Raw genomic sequence first — 27,743 nt, 5'->3', positions numbered from 1 at the left:
TATTTAGGTGTTTGAAACATTGAAAACATATCCAAAGTTCTTAACATACTGACACACATAGTGTACTAAATAGATCATTTGAGCAATGCCCTATTTTTCGCGAGCTCATTGAAAATATTTACGTGGAAAAGGATTCAACTTGTGAATGAAGTTTCTGGAGTAATCGCGAAAGCTCGATTGTTTTAATTTTGACAGCAATCAAGGATACGGTGCGTGTTGCTAATATAAACAATGAAATTTCGTATTGTTTATTTATTTTTTTTTGAAGAATTAGAGAATATATCATGTTGACAAAATGAAAACGTAAATAGAGCGAGGCTGACGTGACGAATGAGTTTCTATATTTTTAAGATATTGACCTTCTCCGGAATGATTTAATTGTTTTTTATTTTTTGGAAATGATTAGTCAAAATTAGATGTAGATGTGGGTGGAATGGTCAAGATCGTTGATTTTATAGAGAGATGATTGCGATGTTGCTGAATAATTTAATTATGAGTCTGTTTGAGAAATATTGAGCTTTTTTTTTGATAGAACCTGAGGGAGGGAAAGGAGTTTTCAAATGTTGATATTTTTTAGGTAAATTGTAAATATTGAAATGAATCAAAATGTCGATCATATTTTCTGCTTGCAATACTTACTTCCCCCTTTTTTCATCATTTTTAATTTTTAAAAAAATTTTAAAAACTTTAATTTTCAAATATGTAGATATGTAGATGATTGTATTATTTTATGCTGGTGTTCATGGATGAATTCGATGAACTTCCTTCTCCTCCTTACGTCTTTTGGAAGTCCGAAGACTAAATTACTGGAAGAAATTTTTGATTGAAAAAAAGTTGAATTTCTCATTTAAAAATTAACGAAGAATAAAATTACGAAGCAGTTGGAAAAAATTGAAATAAAAATTAACATAAATCCCACAAATTTCCAAATCTTCCTTATTTTCCCCCATTAAAAAACTTTTACGTCATTAATAAACTTTTTTCGCCAAAAATTATAAAATCCTTAAACTTGTCATAGGTGAACGTCCGATAATTAAACTGGAATCGTTTTTTTCGCATAAAAAAAATCACGTGTTTTTCATTTTTTATTCTTTTTGTTTTAATTTTATGTAGCTCACGAAGTCTTTAACACTTTCTCTTTTTTCTTCTCTTCCACTACTCCACCGCCTGCTACAGTATAAGGTACGTGAAAACTGGCATGTTTTTATGTGTATTTTTAATTTTTTTTATTTAGCATGCGAAGTACTTTGGCTCTTTGGCTCCTTCCACCTCCGCTCCATGCGAATTCGTAATGATCTATGTCCAGCTATACGTACATTGCAAAGTGTGGCGATGTTTACGGGATTCTGGACTAAAAATATCCCCGGGATCGGGTTCCTCGTCGTTGTTTTTTACTCACTGTGGAGTGATGTGGAAATTTTTAGCTGCTTTGTTTGATTTTAAAATATTATTTATTTTGATTTTTACGCAGAAGAGGATTGTTTTGAGATCTGGGATGATTGTGTGAAAAAATGATGTTGAGGGGTGATTGTTTCAGAGTGATTGTTTATTTACTTGGATATTTTGGCGTATTCGTAGTCTAGAAGATTTTCTGCAGTTTACTCGAATTGAGACTATGATTTTCAATTCCCTTATTTTTATTTTGACTTTTTTTTTTACTAGTTTTTGAATTTATTTTTTGGTCAAGATAATTTTTTGTGAGGCCAAAGTTCTGATAAAGTTGACTTTTCACTATTTCAATCGAAAAACAGCATTGTCAGTCATCAATGGATCCGAATGCATTTGTTGACGCAAGGTGTCTAAGAGTGTCTAATTGTCGAATAGTCTTGTTTATTCTGCTTTTAGCTTAATTTTTTGCAGATTTTCACTTGTATGTCCTTTCTCCTACTGTTTTTTCACCAAAATTTCCAAGAAACACAGCTTTTTACTATATTTTAATCAAATTTTGGAATTTTCTGTTTATTCTCTCCTTATTTAAAAATTTTGGATTTCTTTTTTTAGTTTTCTTTGAGGACAGAAAATTCTGAATTTGAAAATTTTAACCTACCCCCGCCCCCCAATCAAATGTTTGAAAAAATGATTGCCAAGTTCTGCTTTTTGCCACCGTTTTTTAAAAGTTTTACTATTTTTTATTTTTTTGATCTAACTTTGAAATTGTTCGTTCATTTTAAATTTTTTCTATATCTTTTAGTTTTCTTTAAAAATGGAAAAATTTCAACTTGAATTTATTTATGCCCTCACCCAGTTTGAAGTTTCACTTTTTTCAAATTTTGAATCTCTTCGGTTCAAAATGTTCGACATATCATCTTTGTCCTGTTTTTTTTTGCTTTTTGCCAAAATTAAATTATTGAAAAAAACTATGACACATGTCGATTTTATTCACGCTATATTTTGAAAATTATCAATTAACCGTACGTTTCGGCACTCTCGTTGCCTTCTTCAGCGAACTCTGTCTCAGATTTCTTAAACTCTATACATACTCGTGTTAAATTTACATTAGAAACTGAGCAAAATAATTGTATCAATTTTTTGGATTTCACTGTCTACAAAAACCTGGAAGACAATAAATTTTCTACTAAGTATTACAGAAAACCCACGAAATCTCATCGTATGATTAATTATCTGTCGTTTCTACCTAAACATTACAAACTTAACACAGCTAAAAATCTCCTCAATCGTATGTTGAGACTCACATCTTCTAAATTTCATGCTGATATTAAGGCTCAGTTTCTGAATATTCTTAAGGATAACAATTTCCCTAAAATTGTAGCTAAACAACTTTTCGAATATGGTTACTATAATTTTAATCAGAATACTCCTAATGTTGACAATATTATTGATAAACCTAGCATTAAATATTTCTCCATACCATATATAGGTAGGTACTTCAACAGAATTAAACACATAGTGAATAGTGATTCCACCAGAATTGCTGCCAAAAATTGCAATAGTAATAAATTTAAATTTTACTCTAAACTCAAAGATACCAATGAAAAACTCAAATGTAGTAATGTGGTTTATTCTATAAAATGTAGTCAATGTGATAGCGTATATATTGGCGAGACAGGTACCTACCTATCGAATCGTCTTTACAGGCACAAATACGATGTACGTAATTCAAAAACATCTACTGCTCTGTGCGAACATTCGAAAATGACAGGGCATAATTTTGATTTTGACAATACTAAAATTTTGGCTTTTGAAAAAAACACCCTAAAAAGACGAATTCTCGAATGTATTTTTATCAATCAGGCCAAAAATGCGATCAATTTCAGGACTGATTTGTCTAATTTTAACGAAATTTATCGTCTGGTTATAGGTTGAGGTGGTGTGGAATTTTCCTGTCTTTTCTAGTCTCATTCATCTTTTTATCTATGTACTGCGTTTCATCTATGTTCTGTACTTGCGTAATTGTGTTATACTTTCAGTCTTGTTTCTACCGCTGAAGAAGGCAACGAGAGTGCCGAAACGTACGGTTAATTGATAATTTTCAAAATATAGCGTGAATAAAATCGACATGTGTCATAGTTTTTTTCAATATTTCGCCTTGTCACGCGTAATAATTCTACTCCTTTTAAAAAATTAAATTATGAAAAGTACCTATCAACTCTTTTCATTTTTTCAATCAAATTTTGAAATTTTTTATTTTATTTCTCTTCTTTCAAAATTTTGAAGTGACTTCTTTGTCACTTTTTTGAAATTTCTCCTTGAAAATTAAAAAGCAATTTTCAAAAATGGAGAATTTTTCATAAAAATGGTTGCATTTGTTGGTGCGAAGGGGAGGGGGCCTCATAAAAATGTTCTTGTAACCATAAACAATGCCAAACTCGTTCATTTGTTTTGTTTGCTTGTTTGTTTATTGTTATTTTTGCAATTTTGTTGGACACAAGCTTGAAAAACATCGGTTTTGTTTAATTTCTGAGTACTCTTACGAGTATACTGATGTTTTTTTCATTTTCAAGGCTTAAAGAGGTCATTTTTCTTCTCTGTATTGCCACACACTTATTCCACGTGGTCTACTTTTTTACTTTTTCCTCCTTTTCTAAGATTGACTAAGCTGATCCCGAATACTAATTCACTGGATATTTTCATAAAGTGAAGTTTTTTTTCTTGAGACATTTATTAGTTTTCCGCTTCCTCTCAGACTGTTGTTGCATTGTTGCAAGTTCTCAATGACTGGAATTAGAGATGTGATGATATTTTATTAAATTTCGATTTTTTCAATAGGTATGATTTTTCTTCCTTTTTTATTTGGGGGGGGGGGAATCTAATCGAATTGGATGGGAGGTGACAAGATAGAATTATAATTAAAAGAGGATTGAATATCATTGGTCAGAATTAAACCAACTGTTTCAATGTCTGTTTTAATTAAATCCCAAAAATTGCAGTAAGTACACTGATTCTGGAATCGGGATTGGTCAATTACGATTTTTCTATTTAAACAATCGATTTCCAGTTGAATTATATCGATTACCTGCGTGCATCTTTGCTGCGATCTCGATGGTTTTTGATACCAAATTGTTCTCACAAAAAAAAACTCTTTGTCAACCTGTTAGAATATGGATCTATAGGGTTACTCACAAACAAAATTTCAGCCTCCTAGTAATCGAAAAATTGAAGATCCTACACCGCGTTCAATTAGATTTTCCAAAATGGTCCAAAAATTACAATCGTACACTTCGCAAAAAAAAGCCATACTTGATGAAGTCTCGAAAAATGAAAATGCGCAGATGCAACTCTAAGAATCTTCCATTTAGGTTTGTATTTTAACCATATACGGTTGCATTTCAAGACCCTCTGTTGACATACGAGATGTATGAAAAAGTATATTTTTGGCGCCCTTATTTTTCAAGAAAAAGGTTTAATTGTCAAAAAATGGGACTGGAAACATCTCTGTAAGTCTTCTATTTCAGTTGTATTCAAACTATCATCGAATTTTGATGTGTTCTTTCGACGTGGTGATGAGAAAACGTGTATTTTATAGCATCCCTAATTTTTCAATTTGGCAGCTAACATTTTTTTTTTGCGAGCTATCTCTTTGAATTCTCATGCTTCAATAAAGAAATAATAAAAATCAATGACCAAGCAACCAAAAAAGTCCTTAGGGCAACCCAAAATATGCTCTCATTCAAGGTAAAATATTCAATATATATTCGATTTTTTGAGGTGAAATATTCGACAAAAATATTCGATTACCCCTAAAATATTCGAAAATATTCGAAATCAAATTTGGTATCGTTTCACTCGCCTTTACAAGCACATTACAAAAATGGCTACATCGTTCGGTTTTGTTTCCTAAATCACATGAACTATTCGCAATTTTGCAAAATGGAACAAAATTGTTGAATTAAAATTCTATTTTGATCGTCAAAAAAAGAAAAAAAATCTAAGCTTGATTTAAAATTCAATCTTCATCATCATTTCATCAATCATCAATATCATCATCATTAAAAAGAACCATTTTTTTCATCTTCAACATTCTATGAAAATGACGTTTCCTGTGTTGCGATTCTCAAAATGCAAAAATTTCCAAAATATTCAAAAATATTCAAAAATATTCGATTAATTGCAAAATATGTGGTAATTTTGGACAAAAATATTCAAATAGCAATCAAATATGCGAAAATATTCATTTTAAGGCAAAATATTCGAAAATATTCGAAATGAAGTAGGTCTTAAATGAAAGGCAATTTTCTGAAACGTAAAATGATTTTGTTACATTTGTAAACGGAGTGCAACAAAAAAAGATTCAAAAAAATATATTGGGTTGCCCTACTTATTAAACTAAAATTGATTTTGAAGCTTAAAATTAGATACCCAATCACCAGAGATTTTCTAATGAAATGTTGATATCTTGCAAAAATATTTTCTATCCAGTTGACTTCTGTGTTATGATTCATAATTGATAATTATTTTGATAAAAATATCTACATAGTATTAAATAAAAAAGATACTTCTACGAATAAGTTATTTTGGTCCTCAACTCGATGATAGCCAATCTTCGTAAAAGTCTGATGTTTGGCAATCTCACAAAATTTTAATTATTTAAACGTCCATTTTGTCAGCTTTTTCTCGAAAGATTAATTTTTTATTCTAAATAGAGCGTTTAATTGTTTGAAATTTTGTAATTCGTGATGTCAGAGTGAAAAATATCATTTATCGTGTTATCAGGTTACCGGCTATATCTATTTTTGATTCGTAAAGTATAAGACACTTTTTTAGCTAGTGAAGATGAACTGAAAACTGAGGTGGGTTTAGAGGGAAATTCACATTACTGTTACAGTTGATAAGCAGAGACTCAGACAGATTTTGAATCGGTAAACCTGGACTCTTCATGAGTTGATTTTTGCTTACTTATCGACTTGAAAAATTGCACGATGCTGTCGAAATTCTTTTAAAATTAATAGCTAGGTACCTTAACAAAAATCCTATCGAGCATTTGAGCAAAATACAAACATACCCATAACAACGTGTTCTCCGGATCACATCCGTTATATAATTTTCGACTGGGAGGCTGAGACATCATCATCTTGGTGGTTGGATTTTTCGCAAATAATCACCTAAACAATACAGTCGTGCAAAGTAAACGCACAATGAAAACCTCAGCGATGTAAAATTTTTCGCGAGCACGTATCAAAAACGAGAAAAAAACGCCAAATTCGCCTTAAGACACGACCGGACAAAAGTTCACTAGCACCAAAGCAGAAAATTACACAGAAATTAAGAAATATGAGAGGTTTCTAAACGACGCTTGAGGAGTTGGGTCTATTTTTTCATCGTTTTGCGAGCTGGACGCCCACCTCCGCAGCGCCCACTCTTTTCTCTTAACATTTGGCAAACTCTGTATATGAGTGTAATATTCGCCGGCTTCGCGGTCTGTCCCCTCTACGGGGTAAAGCGAGTCAAAGAAGCAAAAATAACGTATTCGAGATGAAAATTTTCCCCAGTTTTGCGTCACAGAGACACGTAGAGTGAGAGATGTTCCCCTGATTTGTTGCAGATGTTTACAAAAAAAATTCCTTTAGGTGCGTTGCTGAAAGGTTACCTGCGTAAGTAAATGTGCAAGTCGAAGGCGCGGTATTGTTCTCCGGTATATGAGTTATTTTTTTCATCACGGCTTTGACCACAGATGGGTACACGGTCAAGGGTATTTACCGGCGGTTAAATTTAATTCGACGTGCTCTACAGTACCATATACTCTGTGTAATAATTGTGTGACTTTTACGCTTTCGCAAAAATCTACGTACGAAAGTAAAATCACGCGTTATCGATTTGGAATTTGGATCTGAGCCAGATCATTCGCGTCAAATTTTTGAATTATTTTTTCCCCGTCCGTCGTGATAAAATTACCATTGTAGGGTCAAAGTAGTTTACACGGGGTATTGCAAAGAGAAAAAAACATACACAAATGAACGTATTTTGATCGATTTTCAGGGTCAAATTGGAATGGATTATGATGGTAGACCTATTTGTCCCTGATTTTGAGAAAAAATCCTATGGTGTCGAGTCGTCACATTTACGTAGGTAACGACACTGTATACGAGATGTTACTGGTCATTGTAAACAAAATAATAAAAACAAATGCACGTTTACTCAAGAGTTAACATCCAAAAATAAATTATCTTGGCCGGTTTGAAATCGTGTGTGACTGGTGGTGTATTATTCGTGGTTTTTACGTACATTACATCGTATTCATATACATACTTCATAGTCGTACTCGTATACTACTCGAATGCAATAATTTAGCAGACAAGTATATGAAACGATCTTGTACATATATCTTACGCATAGTTTCTCTATGTTCTGTGTGCTTACAGTGCATTAAAATTTTGTAATTTTTTACATTCGAGTCTATTTATATCCGCGCATTGCTATGCATATTATTCGTGCTTCGAGATGAACTTCTAGATTACGCGAGGAATAATTTTTACTCGCGGTTAGATGGAATTTACGAAGCTTGAATGAGAAGTTGAAAGGCATTTTAATTAGGGTACGAAACGACCTTGCTAATTAAAAATAGATCTTTAGAATAAAAACTGGAAATGCAATTGCATTTTAATGAAGAATATACAAATACGTACAATCGTCTGTGTGATCTGTGAAGGTAGGTACGAGTATTAGCGATGTGAACTTTGTGCTGTTACGTAATCGATGTTAAAAGGAATCTGAGATTTATTACCGGATACAGATGCGATTTGTTATGATTGTAATTGGTCTATGAAAACTTTAGGTGCCTTTTGAATTGCTATAGTGGTTTTGGGAAATGATAATTATTCATTTGGGTAGTTTTTCTTATGAATATTTTGCAAGAAAGTTTTCCAAATCAATCCAAATTTTTCAAGTTCAAACAAAAAACGCAGATAAAACCTATAAAAACATTATAAAGTAAAAAATTTCAGACGCTGAATTTCATTTTTTGAATTTTAGAAAATTTTGAAAGTAATTTTCTTGTGTTTACAATGCAGTAACATTGAGCTTGATTTTTTCAAAAACAAAAAAAAACAAAAAAAAACACGACTTTATAGGTGCATAATTAATTTATTAGAATTTTGGACAGATTCTTGAGAGAAATTCATATAGTGCCCATTTTAATAAATTTTAGGCGTGCATAATAAATTAATACTTCTTTCCCCCTCCCTTTCTCTCTCCCTCCCTCCCTCCATCCCTATTTCCCTCCGAATGAAGAACATCTCAGTAAAAGCTATATACGAATGTATAAAATTCGCTCAGATTCGTTATTTGGGTTTAATTGTGTGTTGGGGCGGCCTTAGGGGACTCTAGAGCGGAAGTCTTTTATCCAGAATTTCCAGGTACAAATTTTCAAGAGGGGATGAAGATGAAGAATTTTTAACAATCGAAGAAGGATTCAATCATTGAAAGGAATCAGAAATTATATCACGTGTCCAAAAAAATCAATATTCCAGACTAGTCAAGTGAAATATAAAAAATCCAGCTCCTCTCACCCCTTCCAAACTGACTGTGGAGTCTTGATGTTGGTTTGTTAATTCATACCTACTTATGTGCTCCTTTTTTCACCTCTCTCCACCTCTTTCCAGTTTTGATGAAGTAGATTTCTCTAGATTTTTTTCGTAGTTTTCAATTTTGTTCCACATCCTCAACTCCTGCAAATCGATCTAGAGAAATTTTTTTGAGAGTTTTGACTTTTCAAGACAAGTCATAATTAGACAGATTTTGCGCTTTCATTTAAGGTTTTTTAAGCTCCCAGTCCCTCCAAATCCTCGAAGACAAAAAATATTAAGATTTAATTTAGAATAATTCTGACCAGAAATGAAAAATTTTCAAAAAATTGAAAAAATTGTCGCAGACATTTATTTTTATTGTTAATTTTTATCAATTTAGTAGCGGGGGGGGGCGGGGAGGGGCGCCATATAAGGTTACAGGGTGTCTAACACTCCTATTTATCCTATTTATCCTACTAAAGTCCTTTTTTTTGCCTATGACACCTTTTTGTCCTTTTAGTGTCCTTTTTTTCAACAATTTTATCCAAAAGTCCTTTTTTTTCAAAATGACTTTTTCAAATTTTCAATTTTTTCCCTTTTTTTCCGGAATTTTGAACTTGTGGAAAAGGGCTCATTTGTCGACTTTTTTAGAACTTGAATCACACATTTTTGTGAGCTTCTGCCCTCGCTTCGCTCGGGCTATTTGCTCTTTTTTCCCAAATAAGTGACTTATTGTTCGAATGCAAGAAATGTTCAAAGTTTTAATCAGGAAAATAAACTCCTCTTTCCTTACAGATTTTTTTTTTACTTCTCTACAAAACATGAAAAAAAAATCACAATTCAAATTTTAAAATTTTGAAGCAAAACAGAAATAATCCTCACACAAACAAACTTTGTTTTTGTACCTCTCGAAATGTGCTGATTTTCGAAAAATTTCGCCCTCGCTTCGCTCGGGCCCGTTTACTTTTATTTTTTGGTTTTGAATATCATTCGAATACCATCGTTTTTATGCCTCTCAGAATATTAATTTCCGAAAGCTTTTGCCATCAATGCTCGCGCCCGTTTGCTTTTATTTTTTCATTTTCAATTTTCAAAAAAAAAATCATTATTCGAATTTCAAAATTTTGAAGCAAAATACTATAATGTACTTAGTAACTCATCACTCAAGATAACATAATTTTTTATATCTCCCAAAATACCTTCTAATTTGTTAGAGCTTTCGCCCTCGCTTCGCCAGGGCCAGTTTGTTTCTCTTTTCCTTAATTAATAATAAATTCCGAACTTGAAGGGAAAATCTTGCTCACTCCCTCCCTCTCTTAAAAAATCCCAAGTGTTCAAAAACTGTCCTGTTAAAAGTCCTGCTAAAATTCCTTTGGCTAAATACTTGAATGAAAATGTTGACCCCCCCCCCCTCAAAAAATTCCATAAGTGATCGAAAAATGACCTGCTGAAAGTCCTACTAAAACTCCTTTTTAAGTCCTTTTTTTTCATTTTAAAATTTTGTTAGACACCCTGGGTTACCAAAATATTCCATCTCTCTTTTTTCAACAGCAAAGAAATGAACTTCTGCTTTAGAATTTTCCGTAGTTCAAGTTCCCCTTCTTCTTTCATAATTTTGATAAGGCATAATTGAAAAAAAAATGTTTCTTGTGAGAACACGAAAGTGAAAAAATTTTGATTTGAAAAAATGTTTACTCTTTCTTCCCTCTTTCCAAGTATTTTTGGGAATAAGTAGTAGTAGTAGTGGTATATTTACTGCAATCTGTTACATAGTAACATTTAGCTTTACAGGAATTGAGGATTTTCAACCTCTACAAATTGAATAAAACTAAGTAAATCTAGATTTTAGGTCACTTATATGATATCTATTTAGTCTATATGTGTCATTAGGATTAACTAGTTCTAGAATTAGGCTATTCGGGTGCTTTGCCATTCTTTTTTGGTAATTTGTACTGTAAATTGATATTTCTTTTTTAACAGTATTTAAATTAAGGTCATTACGCAACGTCTCGTTTCGAATGTACCAGGGAGCGCTTGTTATTTTACGAAGTACTTTGGACTGGAATCTTTCTAAGACTTCGATATTGGAAGTACTTGACGTTCCCCAAATAGGACAGCCATAGGTCCAGATGGGTTTCAGCATGATTTTATAAATCAACAGTTTGTTTTGTAGGTTTAATTTTGAACGAGGTCCAATTAGCCAGTAGAGTTGCCTTAGTTTCAGATCAAGTTGAATTCTTTTTGTTGATAAGTGTTTTTTCCATGTCATGTGTTTATCGAAGTGTAATCCAAGATATTTTACTTCAGTCATTTGCGGCAAAGGAACATTATTCAGTCTGACTGTTGGCGAGTTCTCTTTTTTCAGAGTGAATGTGATATGTGAAGATTTACCTTCGTTTATTTTAACACGCCACTTGTTGCACCAGTCTTGAATTTTGTTCAGTTCGCTTTGCAGTATTTCTGAAGCTTCATGTGCATTTCCTCTTTGGACTAAGATGGCGGTATCGTCTGCAAATGTAGCTAATGTTGAATTTGCCGGATTGTGAGGAATATCATTAGTGTATAAGCTGTAGAGGATCGGTGCTAGTACACTTCCCTGAGGTACGCCAGCTTCAATATTCTTGAATTCAGAGTATTCATCATCATATTTAACACGAAATCTTCTTCCAGATAAATACGATTGTAATAAGTTGAATAGTTTGGTAGGTAGGTATGATTTGAGCTTCATTAATAGGCCTTGATGCCATACTCGGTCGAATGCTTGAGACACATCTAGGAAGGCAGCAGCACACGTTTGCTTGTTCTCAAGGGTATTGTTTACAATGCTAGTTACTCGATGCAGTTGTTCTGTAGTGCTATAAATATAGATTGATTGATTGATAAAAAAAAAATATATACAGATTGGAATATTGAAAAATGTCCTGTTAGACATCGTGAAAAAAAGTTTCTGCTGTTTTTCGTTTCTCTAATTTGACTTCAAATTTTTTTCTCATATTATTGTATTCTTTTCTATTTTTAGAACATTGTTTCTTACTCATTTTTTTAGTTCGCAAATAAAGAAATTTAACCCTCCCTTACTTCCTCCTCCTCCTCCTGCTATTGAAACATTTATAAAGATTTTCTGCTAAAAGTTCTAATATTTTGCCAAAATTGCAGAAAAGTCTAACTTTTTATACTTTTAAAATCGTATAGGTGGAGGTAAATTCATGGAACTATAATCTTAAAAGGACCTACTTACTGAATTGGATAGGTATTTTCCATTTTCTTTGAAAATTTAAATTTTCTCTCGTTTCAGTTCTCTTTGTTTAAAAATTTGAAAAATGATTACCTGAATAAATTTTGACCAAACCCCTTTCTCCGTCCTAAAAAAAGAAAAAAACACCAAAAAGTTGAAATACTTGGAAAAAATCTTTTTTTATAAGTCCTCTCAAGCCTCTAAATTGACGTAGGAAGCAAAAATTTCGCACTTTGATTTATAAGATACTCTAGGAGTGCTTTTTGAGAGAGTTTCGACTTTTTAAACCTCTCCCGCTCTCTGATTCTTTTCAATTTTCAGCTACCCAATTGATGTGGGGTTTGCATGTCTCCAGTCTCTTCAAACTGACGTGGAATGCCGAAATTTGGCATGGACTCTTGAAGACACTCCAGATGTCTTTTTTTTTAAGTTTTGAATTTTTAACCACATCCCACATCATCTCATCCCTTCTGCTCCTTTTCAGCTATAAAGTGGATGATTGCGAGTTTTTCGGGGTTTTAGATTTTGTTCCGCACCCCCCTCCCTTAAAGCGAATCAGGAAGCTGAAATTTGGCATAGAAAGACGACAGACACTCGAAGGGTAACCCAGATGAGCTTTTCGTGGATTCTGACCCTTCAACTCCTTCCTTTTGATGCAATGGAGGCGAAAAGTTGACATTTGAATTAGGTACTTATACCTATTTTTGATTTCTCAGATCGATTGGAAGTGGTTTTGAACCATTCTGGCTCCTGCGGCCAATTTTTTGTCTCCAGTTTTTTGAAAATTCCTTCAAAAAATCCTGATTCACGAAAAATTGTCACGTCAACTGTATTTCGTGATTTCCTTCGATTGTTATACGCATAATTCTCTTTCGTCGTCCGTTTCTTCTGATTTAAAATCCTTATTTTTCCACTATTGAAATAATTAAAAATTTGTCCTTCGCTGGAAGCTCCTGGCGTTCAGAGCTTAGAATGTGACTCGAAATCGGTATTTTATCAATCTTGGACAGTGGAAAAGAATATTACTTCAAAGTTCAGCTCATATAGCTGTCCTTCAAATATCCGTAGTTGCATCAAAATTTGTTTTTTTTTTGCAGTCCGAATTTGAATTTTCAAAAATTTGTCCATATTTTTAAAAATGAAATTCAATGCATTGTAGTTTTTGTAGAGGTGTATGTTTGGATTCTCTCTCGGTTTCTGCCAATTTCAGCTGATTTTAACCAAAAATTTCATCTCTGGCTGAGTTTCCAAAAAAAAAATACAACTAAAAATTTTCAATCTATGTGTTACTATCTTTATGAGAAAGAAACGTTGTATTAGCGAAAAGAAAAGTGAGGCAAACGACCCATGATGTGAAAGGTATACTTATACAATTCCTTCGAGTTTTCTTCAGACGCCAATCTTACGTTCTAAATCAAAGTAGGTAGTAATTACGTAACTTCGAACAAATAGAGTACCTACCTAAATTCTTAGTACGGGGGTTGTAATGATTCAGCGAGCCTTTGCTAATGACGATTACCACGCTTGACCATCAATTCGCGTATATCTATTTGCAGAAGGCAAATTCCAAATAGTCGTAAAATTTTGTCGTAAAAATTTATCTCTCGCGTAGACAAGCGCATACGTGTGTTTGAAAAAATATATATTCACAATAACAAACAAATTTTAATAGTCTGTTTTTGCGTGATGTGATGTAATATTGGACTTGAACTAGATCCGTTATGTTAACAGCAAAATATAAGTGTAGTAAATAGGCCAAATAATACGATAACAATCTTAAAAACGACAATGTCGATGATCGTATAAAAAGATGGGTCTGAGTCTGAACCTCTCATAAGTCGTGTTTGGAAACCGTCAATATAATATCGAGACCCTTATCCGAAGTAAGACTGTAACATTTCGCGACCAAGAATCGTAAATCAAATACTTTAAAAGAAAATTCAATTTGAATAATTTCAATTTCAGTTGTTGAAAATTGTAAAAAAAAAAATGTATATATCTTGTGCATACATAAGTATATTAAATACAAAATCAACATCATTTGGCCGACGTCCAGAATTTTTCAACTTTTTAGTCTGGCCAAATGCCCGGCAACCTTATTTCCTTAGCGCGATCCACCTACGTTAGAAATTGAATCGCGCTGAGCCAACAATTTTTAAATCGTTTGTTCACAGATATCTATTCTCTGTTTAGTGTCACGCAGATGAGTCTGTCCTTCAGACAGACGTTCGTCAAATTCAAATACGAGTACGACTAGCGAATTTACGCGATTTTACGTAATAAACAGAGTGAAAGTGAATCAGCCAATTCGTATTAATCACGATTAGGGTCCAACGAGCTGCGTGAGAAATGAAATACCTACTCGTACATTTGCAGCTTGCAACAAAGTGTTTAGGAGTCGATGATCTTGAATTTGAATTGTCAACACGTCGAGAATGTAATTTTAAGATTTTTTTTTGTACTATGTATCGTCGACTCGTCGTGATTTTACTCGAGCCAAAAGATCATTAGGAGGGGATTGAGAAAGTAAGAGGAAAATGTAAAGTTGTGGGGTATTATGAGGTGGGATGTGGTATACATATTTTTCATGCTAGTAGATTTTATCAAGATCTGATGTGTTTGTTGGAAGATTTTCTGATTTTTTGATGGAATTTATCTAATATGTTACTAATAGGGACTTGTTGCTTTTTGTACTAAAAATGATTGATAACCTTCTGAATAAACTAATCATTTATTGACGAATTCTGTTACAGGACTCATCAGAATCTCTCGTATTCTGAAAAAAATTGAAAATTGCGGAATCGATGTATTTTCACCTTAATGTCAGTGTTTTTGAAGAATTTCAACCGAGTGAGTTATTTTTGGATCACGTGTATCCATTGATTTATTTCATATCCGTTGTTTGAATGGAAATGGGTTGTACAACTCTGTCCTTGACTTTTGCGTAAATTCCATCAACTTGACCGTCATTTTTCGCGGTTTTATGGGCTTTTGAATGACGAATTATTACTCCCCATTGTGACAATGAATTACTACATTAGTATTATTGATCGCTGAGCAAGCTTACTTGAAAGGAGGGATTAAATATGGAGCGTTTGAATTTGATTATATTATGTCAAATTGCTGAGATTGGGAGAAAAAATAATGTAAAAATAATAACGGTACGTACACTTAGACTTACTACTTGAGCGATAAGAAGAAAATTGAGAGGATAAAAAATGAAGAAAAAGTTCAAAGATGTTATCAAAAAATATGTTGAGTACCTAAATTTAAATTTTGTTGGTATAGTTGATTTTTGTCAACTTTTTATACGTGACCATTAATCAATCACAATTTTTTGACTTTTGGAGAATTTTTCAACTTGGAAATATGATCAAAATTTTCACAATTTTTCATTTCAATCGATTAATTCATAATTTTTGATCATTCTGTAGCCTTTAGGAAGTTTTGAAAAATTCTACCTCGAAACCGTGTGAAATTATTTGAGATGCTGAAAAGTTGGTTTCCATCTATACTTTCGGGGTGCTCAGCCTATTGATCGATTATTTCACCGAGTTTTTTACCGGTCTAAAAATGATTTTCCACGTCTTTGGTAGAATTTTGAAAATATTTGACTGAATTAGACTTCAGATCGACTGAATGTTATAAAATTTTGTTTCAAGAACAATGTTTTATAGCCATTCAAATTTTCGCTTCAAATTAAAGAGTTATGTACCTATTTCCAAGTTTTGGAAAATTCGGTGAAAATTGAAAGATTAATTTTGATCGATTGTATTTGTATTCTGGTGTTTTTTTGGGGGGGGTGGGGGTGGGGGGGAGGTGTTTATAATTATGTACCTACTTGCGTTCATTCTACAATCCAATTTAAATTTAAATCAGGGTAGAGCGTTTTAAGTGGTTCCATAATTGCGAGTACCAAAAAAAAAAAAAAAACAAATCAAGAGATGTAAAATTCTTCCCACTTTTGCTATGATTTCGTCTCTTTTTTTTAGGTTTTTAGGTTTCTGGCGAGTCGTTTTTACTCTTCCCTCAATTCGGAAAAAGTAGGAGCCCAACTCCCGGCATTGGTTTTCTCAGTTTTGGGTGTACTTTTGGAAATTCAAAAATGACGGTTTTCTGAGATTTTAGAATTTTCTTTTTAGATTTGCAATAAAATAAGTACACTAATTACTTATGAAGCTAAAATTAACTTCTCCAATCGAATTTTATCGTTTCCAGTCATACCGGAGCCTCCAGCGCGATTTTCGATTTTTTCAAAAACTTTTTATTCTTCCAGAAAACGAGGAAATTAATGTGGGTGGCTACAAGTTATTGAACCAGCATAAGTATTTTTATGAGGCAAAAAATTGAAAAAATCAAAAATTTTATGATTGTAGAGTAATTTTTGAAACCTGAAAATACCCACTTTATCACCCATTCGAATTCCATCGTTTTCGGTCATTCTAAAGTATCTAGCACAATTTTTGAGATTTCCAGATTTTTCGAATTCACCCTTCAAGAAATGCTGAAATTGACGTAAGCAGTCAAAGATCAAGTTTTGGTTTATGCCTGCCATGGTTCAAAATTTTAATTTAAAATTGTTCTAAATCTTTGGCTTTACTATTTTAAAGAAAAAAAATGTCATTCTGCCAAAAACATCAAAAAAGCTCGGTTTTGGTCGAAATTGCCATAAAGTGTCGTTTCATGCCTAAAATCGCTGAAAAGTGTCGCTTGTTTGCAAAAAATGTCAAATATCTTACTTTTTTCCAAAAATTATCCAAAAGTCTCGCTTTTCTACCAAAAAAGCCTACCTTTGGTAAAATGGTCAAAGTCTTGTTTTTCGGTAATATTTTCCAGAAAAAATTTGCAAAAAGTGTATCACTTTTTCACCAGTAGTTCTCAAAAAGTCTTACTTTCTTACCTAAAAATTGCTAAAAAATTGTCAAAAGTCTCTTTTTTTGCCAAAAATTGTTGAAATTTCATTGTTCTGATAAAAATTATCGAAAATTGTCGCTTGCATACAATGTCAAAAAGTCTCTATTTTTTTCTATAAATTGCTTGAAAGTTTCGATTCTTTCCCAAAAAAGCTCTGCCTTTTGCAAAAGTTGTCCAGAATCTCGTTTTTTTTTGTCAGAAATTGCCAAAAATTCTCAACTTCAAGTCAAAAATTGTCTAAAAGATTACTAAAAAGTTGCGAAATGTCTTTGTTTTCGGACAATAATTTGGAAAAAGTATAATTTTTTTGCCTGTAATTTCCAAAAAAGAAGACTTGGAGCTATTGAAAAAGTAGGTAGGTACAGTTTTTTGAAAACAAACAAATAGAAAATTACCGTTTGATTACTAAAAATTCTGTTGTATTTCGAAAAATTTGCTTCGGCTGCTGAAATATTAGGTTATGGAGGGGGGGGGAGGTGAGGAGGGGTTAAGACTGAGCTCTTCCGAAAGCTCATTTCTTCAAATTGGAGACGGGTCTCTCGAATGATTCCTTTATAAGAAATTTTATCAGCCGATAAAAGTGTGCTGAAGTCATCTTTCTTTTCACGCTGTCAAAAATGCTTCATTTTTTAAATTTTCTCAGGTCTACAAGAGAATGGTTCTTATTCATTTTTAACCAAAAAGTCGCCTCTTCCCTTCCCTCCCCTTGAAAAAAAAACATTAAAATTTCTATTCCCTCGTCAAATGTTTTTCAACAGTGAATATAAGTACATCATGCAATACTAACGCGTTGAAATTAAAGTCATCCAGTTAATAATAATGGTTTTATTGGTTCCGGCATCGGCAGTCATTTTCTATGTACTATTCAAGGCATTGGGTATGCTGTCTAAATTTCTTTATACCAGATTGGTTGCCTAAACGTATTTTTGTGAGGCGTTCGCCATGAAAAAAATGTGTGAGTTATACCTAGTGTATTTTTCCTGTCTCTGTCTGTCAATTGTTTATCATTATTATTGACGTAATTCCAAATCATTATTTACGAAAAATTTCGTACGTGTAGCGCATGCATCCGTTTGGATAATTAATAATGTTTTTGCTGCCACGTGTGATATGACATATGAAAAATTGAAATCGAGTATTTTTAGACTTTAGTGCACGGATAATTTTTTATTTTCTTGAGTAAGGTCATTTTTTTTATTATTATTGCAATTGTGTCTTATAAAAATCTGCATTTCTGTTTATGTACGAGTACTGACCTGAATGAAATTAAGTTGAAATTCATCGAGCTAAAAACTAAAAAAAAGGTACGAAACCGATGGTAGATATCGTGACCGAAGATTATCGCGTGTTTAAAATCGCTTTACTTACATGAAAAAAGTGAAAAAGTACGTAAAAAAAAATATATGAAATATAAGATCGAGCTAAAGTATGAACTCGTATCTTATCAAGTTCAACTTTTACCATTTTCGTGTCCGCGTGTTGAAAACACAGTGGTCATGGTGAATCATAAAAAAAAGCTCATAGGTAGTACAAAAAAAGCAAATAAAATGACGAAACGATGATACGAGTATAGTTTCAAACGTTCGAATAAAAATCCTACTGTACCCTACGTTACGTTAGTTTTATTGTGTTTGAACTTATTTATAAAATAGTCATTAGAATTATGTTACACGAATGTATCTCGAGTACATAGATATTGGCAAAGCCCCAGTAAACTTGTTTATTAAAATGCAAAAAAAAAAAATTATCTGATGGAAAGTAAAGATTTTGATTTAAAGAGTACCTATGTTTGTAGTATGTGTGGATCTAGGTAACGAGGAATTTTTAATTTGGTCATTCTGTCTCCAGAATGAAAAAAAAAAAGTATAGGTAATTATACGAGTCAAGATGTTGAATATAAATGCCTCGATTTTAAATGCTGAAAAAATTCATTCGCAGCGTGCGAATAATTGCATTTTCACTGGCTTATTATAAGGCGCATTTCTTACGCTGGCTTTACATATTTTTTTTTACCACCTGAGAAATATTTTGGCTTAATTCCCAAGTTAGCTATGCGCTCGTATGTATTTTACCACATACGTGTATTTATCGAATGAATTTATGTATAATGCTACAAACTAATTCGTGTTTTATGTGCTGGTGGATCTGGGTACATGTTGCACGTGCTAAATTTTCAATATGTTTGGTGTTTTTTGGCTATATGGATTTTTATGAAACATATGCGAAATATGTACACATGTTGGCGAGATCTTTCTCGCGATAACGGTTTAGGCACTAGGCAGTTGGTGTTAATGGACGATTGTGATATTCTTTTAATCGTAAGTCGAAGATAAATTCGCATTATTGATGTAATTTTCATAACGCATGATTGGATTCAGTCCAATCGTTAATAGGTGAATTTGTTTTCGCGTCTGATGTGAACCCGATGCTGAAAAATTATTTGTTTTTAATTACCAAGGTTATCACGTTCGCTCGAATGTATGTAAATTCTGTGCTGTGGACGATGGCGTGAAAATGAATTATTGGGATGCTGTCTGGAGTATTTTTAGACATTTTTTTATTTTATTCGTATTTTTTATCTTTCCAGAGGGTGGGCATAAAGTATATTTTAGTGCTTGATTTTTGAAATAAATCTGAACAATGTTTTATAGGATGAAGAGATTTTTTTTCATTTTGAAATAATTTTTTAAATTTCAGTGGTTTTTTTCCTGTGGTTTATTTTTAAAAGAAAACATTCGTGAAACGTTGAAAAAATTGACCAAATTTTTTTTCCTATAATGATGTGAGAGGTTTTGCAGTCAATTTATTTTAAATCCTGTTTTTTTATTTTCAAACTTGATACTTTCATTTTTCGTAGCGTTAATTTATTTGAAAAGGTTTGACCGGAAGAGAAGAAGGGGATGAATGGCGATTATTTTGAACAAATTTTCAAAATTCATATTTTTCAAGCAAGTATTTCAGTTGGTAGGTAGATGTTCAAAAATTCTAGCAAAAAAATGAATTTGGGAATTTGGTCTAAATGGTTTTGAAAATTGTGGAAATACGAGCATTTTGACCCCCCCCCCCTCGGAAGAAGAATCAGGCACTTTCGAAAATGTGGAAAGATTGTCTTAAAAACTGAAAAAAATAAAGAATTTGGAGGGGAAAATGAAAGTGTGCCTCTCCCCCTCCCTCCAAGTCACAAAAAAGGCCTGGTTGTTGCTATCCATTTTTTTCAGGGAATATCCATTTTTGAAGGAGAAAGTGAAAGTGCATTTTGCATCAAGTTTTTCTGCTATTTTGTGATACGTTTTTTGTCTCCAAAACTTGGGGGCTGAAATCCGTAGAAAAAAAACTTTTGGACAATAGTACCCATTTACATCACTCCTCACTCAATTTTTAATGCATAGGTATAATAATTGTTGGCAAAATTTCGTTCTTTTCAGATGGCAAAAATCGTTCTTGAGGTGATAATCTGATTGCTGATTAACCCCAAAATGTAGGTATGTACTTTAGTTGAAGGTATTCAAAATACATGAGCAGTTTTCTTGAATTTCATACTCACTCTCAGTGAATATAGGTATTTGTCTTTGGTGGTCTGAAATTTTTAATTTTTTTCACGATTTTGAATGCCAAATGTGGAGATTAAATTATTTGTGAAAAAAAATCTGACTAGTAAAAATTATATGACCACTTAAGACCATTGGAAGTAATTTTCATGACATGGGGGGGGGGGCAAGGAGGTGAGGAGTGGGCTACAGCAAATACAGAAAAGTTGGAAGAGGGAAGAAGCAATGAGAAAATCGTATCTGATGATTTCACCAACTCAGGATGATTGTGCTGTAAATCTCCCTCCTCTTCATTCTTCATTTGAACTTTTCTATTATAAATATTGGTATGTCTATGTATTTTTCAAAAAGTTGAAAAAAGGTAAAAAATGTTACTTGAAGTACCTGGACCAGGGTTCTATTGGTGAAAAATTATTCTCAGTGATCATTTTATCTTTTCAAAATTTTCGATTCTTTCTTACAAAATTTTCTGAGCAAATTTCTCACCAGCAAAAATTTCTGTTAATTTTTTATGAAAAAAAATCAAAATTATATTAGATTGATGTAGAAATATAGGCATTATTTCACAATCTTCGGAAAGATTGAAAATTATTTCGAGCCCCTGAAAGATCTAGAAAATTCGCTGGAGGCTCCGCAGTCCAGAATGATTCAAAATCACTACCACGTGAATTTCGAAGGTCGAAGATTTCTTCATAAAGATAGCAACAATTAAAATTTTCAAAAAAATTTGCCAAAAATTGAAAAATAAAATTTATTACATATATGTACTCAAAATTGAACTATCTTGGTGAATTTTTGATTTTTTTCTTGCTTCGTCTGAACATTTTTCTCGAGGTAAAAATATGCACATTTTGCATCTTCAGTAAATTTTGGAAAAAATTTCAAAAAATGGCACCAATTTTGGGATTTTATGAAACAACTTCCTTAATGTAGAATTCTACTAAAAAGGTAGGAAGTGTTCGGGTAGATGTACAAAATATATTGAAGAGGAACTTTTCTTTGTTTAGAAATCATTTTCTCGACAATTTTTACCCCTCCCCTCCTTCCATCCTCTGTAAAAATTAACGATATTTAAATGAGTATAGGCACCTACCTGTTCATTAACAAGTTCTTGTTCTTGTTCAACTTCCAGTCTATGCGGCGATGAATTCATCAGTCTACTATCAGATCTCTGAGGCTCGATTAACGATGGCGGAAACCTGCATAAGTTATTCCTGGGATGTTGCTGAGTGCCTTCGTAATGCGGTAAACCTGCGACTGTAAATGGAGTAGCAACAGCTCCTGGAATTGGTGGCTGAGGTATGAATGGAAGAGCATTACGAGATTGGTGATTTTCAATTGGACTATAAGGAACTTCTCTGAAATGATCAGGTAAATTGAAATGAAAACGTTTGTAAAGACGTTAACTAATGTTACGAGTATTTTACAAAAAGCATTTCTTAGCAGATTCTATAGGTAGCGTTTTTATTGAATAGCGAGAAGATGAAAATTACGAAATAGCTCGTGTATATTTAAAAAAAATACCCTGGTACCTTTCGATCACGACTGGTACGCTACCGCCTGCGTTTTTGAATAAATTTAACGCATCCGAATGTCTAAGATCACGAGCATCGTAGTTGGCGATTTTTCTAATAACGTCGCCTTTTTGCAAAACACCATCGCTGGGACTACCAACGATTACCTATTGCAACACATGAAGTCACGTATAGGTGATTACATAGTAATATATCGAGTGTTACTTTTATGGAAATTTATACTAGTTTTCTTCATTACCTTGGTAACGACTAAAGGGCAGTCTAAATCGCATCCGCCTGATAAACGGAATCCCCATGGAAGTGAAATACCATCTCGATTTAAAGTTAGTGCAAAAACTGCTATCTTATTCGGCATCGGTGTTTTTGAGATCGCGTGATAACGAGTACTTGAGGAAATTATGCGACGATGACGAAACAATATAATAAGGATATGTTTAACTAAAAACAATATAGGATGAATCGCGACAAAAGAACTGTACTATAGGTAGATTACATGATACCGAAATATTACACAAATTGGGTAAAAAATCGAATAAAATCGCGCCAATATATGGTTTATAAATCGGTAGATGCGATATAAGAATCGCAAGGTCTGACTACGGATATAAACTGCGCTAAATTGTTGATCTACCGCATTATCCCCGGGCCCCGTCCACCAAAACTATGTCAGCCTTCGCAATAAAGTCTGTACAATGCTGATACCGTTTTGGCAAATGAAGATTTTTCCTAACATCTTCACTATTATTAGAGCTAGAAGTTCAAATAGTGCGTTCGTGTTTGCATTTTGTGTATGTACGAGTACGTAGGTACCGTACGTTCTTACATGTGTAAACTTGATGCAACGTACAAGTTTACAATTTATACCATGTGCGTTGACGCCCCAACTCGGTGTCTTGCGGTTTCCTCGTCCTCTCCTCATCTCCTGTCCTATGTACTCTCTGGTAATTCTTTCTTGAATCAGTTTTTGAGTTGTAAAAACAAACATTTTATTGAATTTTAGGGAGATGTGAAGGGCCAGACTTTGGATGTGGGATGTGGATTGTGTATTTTCAATTTTTTTTGCTTCAATTACGACTTGAGGATCAGAAAATGAAATTTAATCCAATTTTTATGTTCAAATTTTAATTCTGGTTGAGATTGTACATGTTTGATATTTTTTCAAAAAGAATGAATCTGGTCAGTTCACCAATTTTGGTCATTTTTTTCAATATGGAACGGGGTCCCATAGCTCATAGGGTGTTTCTAGTTGTATCTTAAGTGCAGTCACATTTGAAAACCCAATTTTAATACCCGGGCATTGCATAAAATGGGCAGTATTTTATTAAAGGGATCAATTTTTCAAAAAACTGGGTAAGATAAATGTAATTGGTCAGCTACAACTCAGAAATTTTTCATCACTAAGTTCAAATTCGACATACCCTAAGTAGGAAAAATGTGTCTTTAAGGGGCAAATTTTTCGAAAAAAAAAAAAGAAAAAAGAAAAGAAAATTTTAAAAGTTTGATTGGCAGCTGCAATCCTGCCAGTGTTCAATTCAGATCTTATCAAAGCTGTTGATAGTCAAAACCAGCTCAGAGCGAACCCCCCTCCCCCCTCCCCAATAAAGGAATCATCGCCTGAAAAAAAAACATTATTCCTAAATTGTGTACTTGTTTTTAAAAAGAACACGAAAATCGAATTTTTATATGAATTTTTCAAGTTATACCTCACGGATTGATGAATTCATTATACTTCACACTATGAAAAATCGAATCAATTTTTTAAGTTTGCATGACCGACAAAATGCAAATTTTCAAAATTGATTTTTGGAGTTCGCATGACCCTCCCTCCCCCTCCCCCGATTACAAAATTTAAAATTGCATGCATGGCCCCCAAATTATGAAATTTCTAATTGATATTTCGAGCTTACATAGCCTTTATAATTACAAAATTGCAAATCAATTTCTAGACCCTGCTTGACCTCTAAATTACGAAATTTCAATTTGCATTTTGAAGCTCTGGGAAGTCAGACAAACGGGCAGACGACCTTGAGAGTCCCAACAGGCAGACAGAAAATGTTGGGAAGCCAGACAAGCACACAGACAGCCTTGAAAGGCTAGACAGGTACATAGGTCAGTGACCTCTAGAAGCCTGACTAGTAGACAGACGACCTTAAGAAGACAGCAATATTTTCGAACATCACCTATCAGCCATCGATGAAATGTTGTGTGAATTTTTTGGGTTTTGATAAATAGTTACACTGTTTTTTGAGAATTTTCAATTTTTTTTTAGGAAAATGAAAATCTGATCTGAGAAATTGAAATTGAATCGGAGTTTTCAAAATTCAAAAACGATATTTTGTCTATTCATTATTTACTCTTCAAATGTATAAAAATGTAATGTACTAACACCAAGTGATATCTTAGGTAAATACGAATAAAGGAACAAGTCAATGATTAAAATGCTTAAAATTAAAATGAAAGAATGTTGACCATTGAAAATTAATACCGACTGAGGTAGCTTATTTCTATTCAAAACGAATGACCAACTACATACATGATACCTTGGTAAATTTAATTAGGTAAATACGAATAAAGGAACAAATCAATGATTAAAATGCTTAAAATTGAAATGAAGAATGTTGACCTTTGAAAATTAATACCTACTGAGATAGCTTATTTCTATTCAAAACGAATGACTAACTACATAATACCTGGGTAAATTTAAGTTTATGTGACAATTACAAAAATGAATATTTTATTTTGGGAATAGGAATGTAAAAAAATCACAAAAACGTTGTATGAAAATTGAAAATCGTAAGTGAAAGCACAATCTTGCTGCTCCTTGCAAGATGGATTTAATTATTCTCGGTGATTTCGAGTTTTCTCAGCCACGTACTTTATTCTGCAATCGTTTCCTGGATTAAGTTTTAGATGCAGTTTTTCTGATTTCCAAAATTTTGTTTTCCAATTGCAACAGCTCTAGAATGAATTGCAAGTAAAGTTTAGAATCACACAAACGACTGCAACATGCAAATTCATGAGAGGAGAGAAAAAAAGTAGTACGAAGAGGCATGTAATTTTCAGTTTAGCATTTTATCGATTTAATTATTTTCTACTGGCGAATTTTTGAAAATGGTGGAAATATGTGTCTTATTGGAGTTAATTTTCCTCAAAAAAAGCAAACATGGAGGTAAAAATCTCCTATTTTTTCAACTTTGAAAATTTAAAAATTAAATTGAATAAGTACATAAATATCTTACCAGCACTGAATAGGTTTTTATGAATCCAGGCAAATTCAAAATTCACCCTTTCCATCGTTAAATAATTTTCAAGGCAGACAATTGTAGCATCTATTTCACGTTTTTTGTTTTTCGTAAACTCTCTAAAGGAACAGAATGGATCATTTATTAATTTTTATATTTATGGGTTTAGGCCAGCTCTGTAAATTGCCAATATCGGACAGACATCAACCCAATAGGTAGCGATCACTTTTTTGAAAAAATCAAAATTATTGCGATTTTGAAATGGTTTACATATCAAAACTATAAATATGTTAGGAGAAACCATTCATATGTCAGGAACAATGCTGATCAGCTGGTCATCTAATTGTGAGATTAGTGATATTTAGTAGAGTCTAAGATTTAAAAAGATTGGCAAGTATTTTAAAGCCTTAAAAATTTTGTGTCCGCTATTGGGCAAAAAAACACCATTTTTCAAAAAAATATATTGCACCTCCAAAAGTATTTTGAACCTAAATTAAACACAAATGAAGAGGAAAATTCAAAGTAGGTACCTAATATTTCCGTAATTCAAGTAATAATAAAATTTTCGCCTTATTTCGTCCGGTATTGGCGATTTACCTTAATATCTAAAAATTACTTTTCTATCGACGAGTTCGTGTTGATTTCTTTTCTCAACTTTCGTACCTCTTCTTCGGCATTACGATGGTTGCATCGGAAAGAAGTGAAATCGCTGTTCAGTTCGGATACAAGCTGTTTCAGTTTTCGGGTAGATGAAAGTAATTCATTCATCTTTTCTTCATTCGATTTCAGATCATTGTCCTGTACAAAAGTGGGGATTGTCTTAGAAACGAAGAAAACACCATTTTCGGAGGTGGTACTTAATAGGTATTTAAAACATCAAAACTTACTTTTTCCTCTTTTGGTTTTGAAGTTCGATTCTTTTTTGGGCTTCGATTAAATAGGCCTTTGTTCATCCAGTTCACCATGGTGGTATTTTCTTTCCGAATTTACACTACAAATTTCGTACCAAGTAGCACAGTTTGAATAAAAATAATTAGGCACGTTCGTATATTCTATGACAAAATAAACAACCGGTTGGTATCAATAAATATTCCGACTGACTAAGCTAATAGCTCCTTCTCCTTCAAAAGGCAACTGCATTGTTATCTCAAATAATTTCGATTACGCTGAATTGCCCGAATTTATCAGTTGTTGAAATGGTTGTTACTCTGTCTCTGTCACTCATAAACAACAAAAGTTCTAGATTTCGATCGACGATTAAGTACGTGAGCGATCCATTCATTTTGCGACCGATTCGAAGCAGACTTGAATTTTCGCTTAATCAACTTGACTAACAAAGACGTGTAATTATTTAAAACGCAACAGATCCCTGTATTAATTCCCTCAACTTGAATCATAAACGAACAAAACAACTATAACTCGAAGAGCAATGAAAAAATTAATATATTTCAATTTAAATTCAACATCCGTGTGATTTCTTTACAAAACGTTCAAGTTTTTCATCAAGCAGTTGTTGACATTTTTTGTGAGCTACTTTGTCGGTGTTTTGAGTTAGGTATAGGTACCAGGTTTCCTCATTATATTACTCGTAGTATTATGATGAATTAATAAAACAGGTCAGTTTTCTAAAGTTCATGTTGGGAATTTTCCAAGTTCAAATAAAACGAATTATTTAAAAAGATTATATGTAGTTACCTACTGTAAAAATTTTCATTATCTAATTAAAAAGTCACATAGGTAATTACGGAAATTTCATAGGTATCATTTTACCTGTACATATACATGTTCCATCTGTCACGCAAAATGATTAATCATGTTTAACCCTGTTGCATTAATTTTACATTCACGCGCTCACCTGGTCTTATGACTGGAGTAATTTACGAGTTTCGTTATCTATTTTTTTAATCCGAAATTTCTATAGGAAAATTGGAAATCAAATGCATAAACCGTATCACATTGTAGTTGGATCGTATCACACTGAACCTATAACTTTATCATTTCACAGTAAAACCCTCTTGAAGTACATTTATAGGTATTTTTTAAAGCCATAATTTCTATTTTAGTCAAAGAACAATGCTTTATTTCAAAATACGAGTAAGAGAGAAAAGATTAGTGTTTTTGGAGGAAGAGTGTAAGATTAGTGTTCAGCTGTTGATTTTTTTTTCAATTCCAAGCAGAAATAAGTGTCGTATTTTTAAAAATTACTTCAAATTCTGACGTACCTACTTAAGAATCTGGGCTCAAATTTTGACATTTCACGGAAGTACCTATCTAATTAAATCAGTTGAATCGGATACCTGCCTTCAATG

At 32.8% G+C, this 27,743-nt stretch overlaps 2 protein-coding genes and 1 long non-coding RNA gene across 8 annotated transcripts in view; 1 reads left to right on the top strand and 2 right to left on the bottom strand.

Annotated features, from left to right (window-relative positions):
* LOC135833353 (uncharacterized) overlaps positions 1-20,591 on the top strand; it is a 35,213-nt gene extending 14,622 nt beyond the window's left edge. For all 4 annotated transcript variants that reach the window (XR_010556453.1, XR_010556451.1, XR_010556449.1 and 1 more), the window contains 2 exons: positions 14,949-15,045; positions 20,535-20,591. This is a non-coding gene — a long non-coding RNA (uncharacterized LOC135833353). The remainder of the gene's footprint in view (positions 1-14,948; positions 15,046-20,534) is intronic.
* Positions 1-22,851, bottom strand: part of Zasp66 (PDZ_signaling and DUF4749 domain-containing protein Zasp66) — a 32,589-nt gene extending 9,738 nt beyond the window's left edge. Inside the window, exons 1-3 of one of the 3 annotated variants that reach the window (XM_065347106.1) lie at positions 22,431-22,851; positions 22,190-22,338; positions 21,751-22,015 (exon numbers count right to left, since the gene is read on the bottom strand). In XM_065347106.1, coding sequence (XP_065203178.1) covers positions 21,751-22,015; positions 22,190-22,338; positions 22,431-22,547 — 531 coding nt within the window. In that variant the 5' untranslated portion in view covers positions 22,548-22,851. The remainder of the gene's footprint in view (positions 1-21,750; positions 22,016-22,189; positions 22,339-22,430) is intronic. The other 2 variants (XM_065347105.1, XM_065347107.1) reach the window with 2 other exon arrangements.
* A 1,692-nt stretch (positions 22,852-24,543) lies between these two features.
* Positions 24,544-27,019, bottom strand: LOC135833346 (uncharacterized). The gene is made up of 4 exons (XM_065347101.1): positions 26,322-27,019; positions 26,051-26,232; positions 25,432-25,553; positions 24,544-25,150 (listed from the first exon to the last, which is right to left on the bottom strand). The coding sequence occupies exons 1-4, from the start codon at positions 26,397-26,399 to the stop codon at positions 25,092-25,094; spliced, it is 441 nt and encodes a 146-aa protein (XP_065203173.1). The 5' UTR covers positions 26,400-27,019; the 3' UTR covers positions 24,544-25,091.
* Positions 27,020-27,743: the final 724 nt, after the last annotated feature.

This window comes from Planococcus citri, chromosome 1, assembly GCF_950023065.1.
Source record: "Planococcus citri chromosome 1, ihPlaCitr1.1, whole genome shotgun sequence".
Lineage (NCBI taxonomy): Eukaryota > Metazoa > Arthropoda > Insecta > Hemiptera > Pseudococcidae > Planococcus > Planococcus citri.
Note: the sequence above shows the minus strand (reverse complement) of the source record. Positions and strands in the feature narration are given on the sequence as shown.

Bases quoted from the DNA above. Each gene is read 5' to 3' on its own strand.
- LOC135833346 (XM_065347101.1), bottom strand. From the start codon at position 26,399: ATGGTGAACTGGATGAACAAAGGCCTATTTAATCGAAGCCCAAAAAAG. The intron at 25,554-26,050 runs GTAATTTTTAGA...CTGTTCCTTTAG, and splicing joins ACGAACTCGTCGATAGAAAA to AGAGTTTACGAAAAACAAAA. The intron at 25,151-25,431 runs GTAAGATATTTA...AATTCATTCTAG, and splicing joins TAAAAACCTATTCAGTGCTG to AGCTGTTGCAATTGGAAAAC.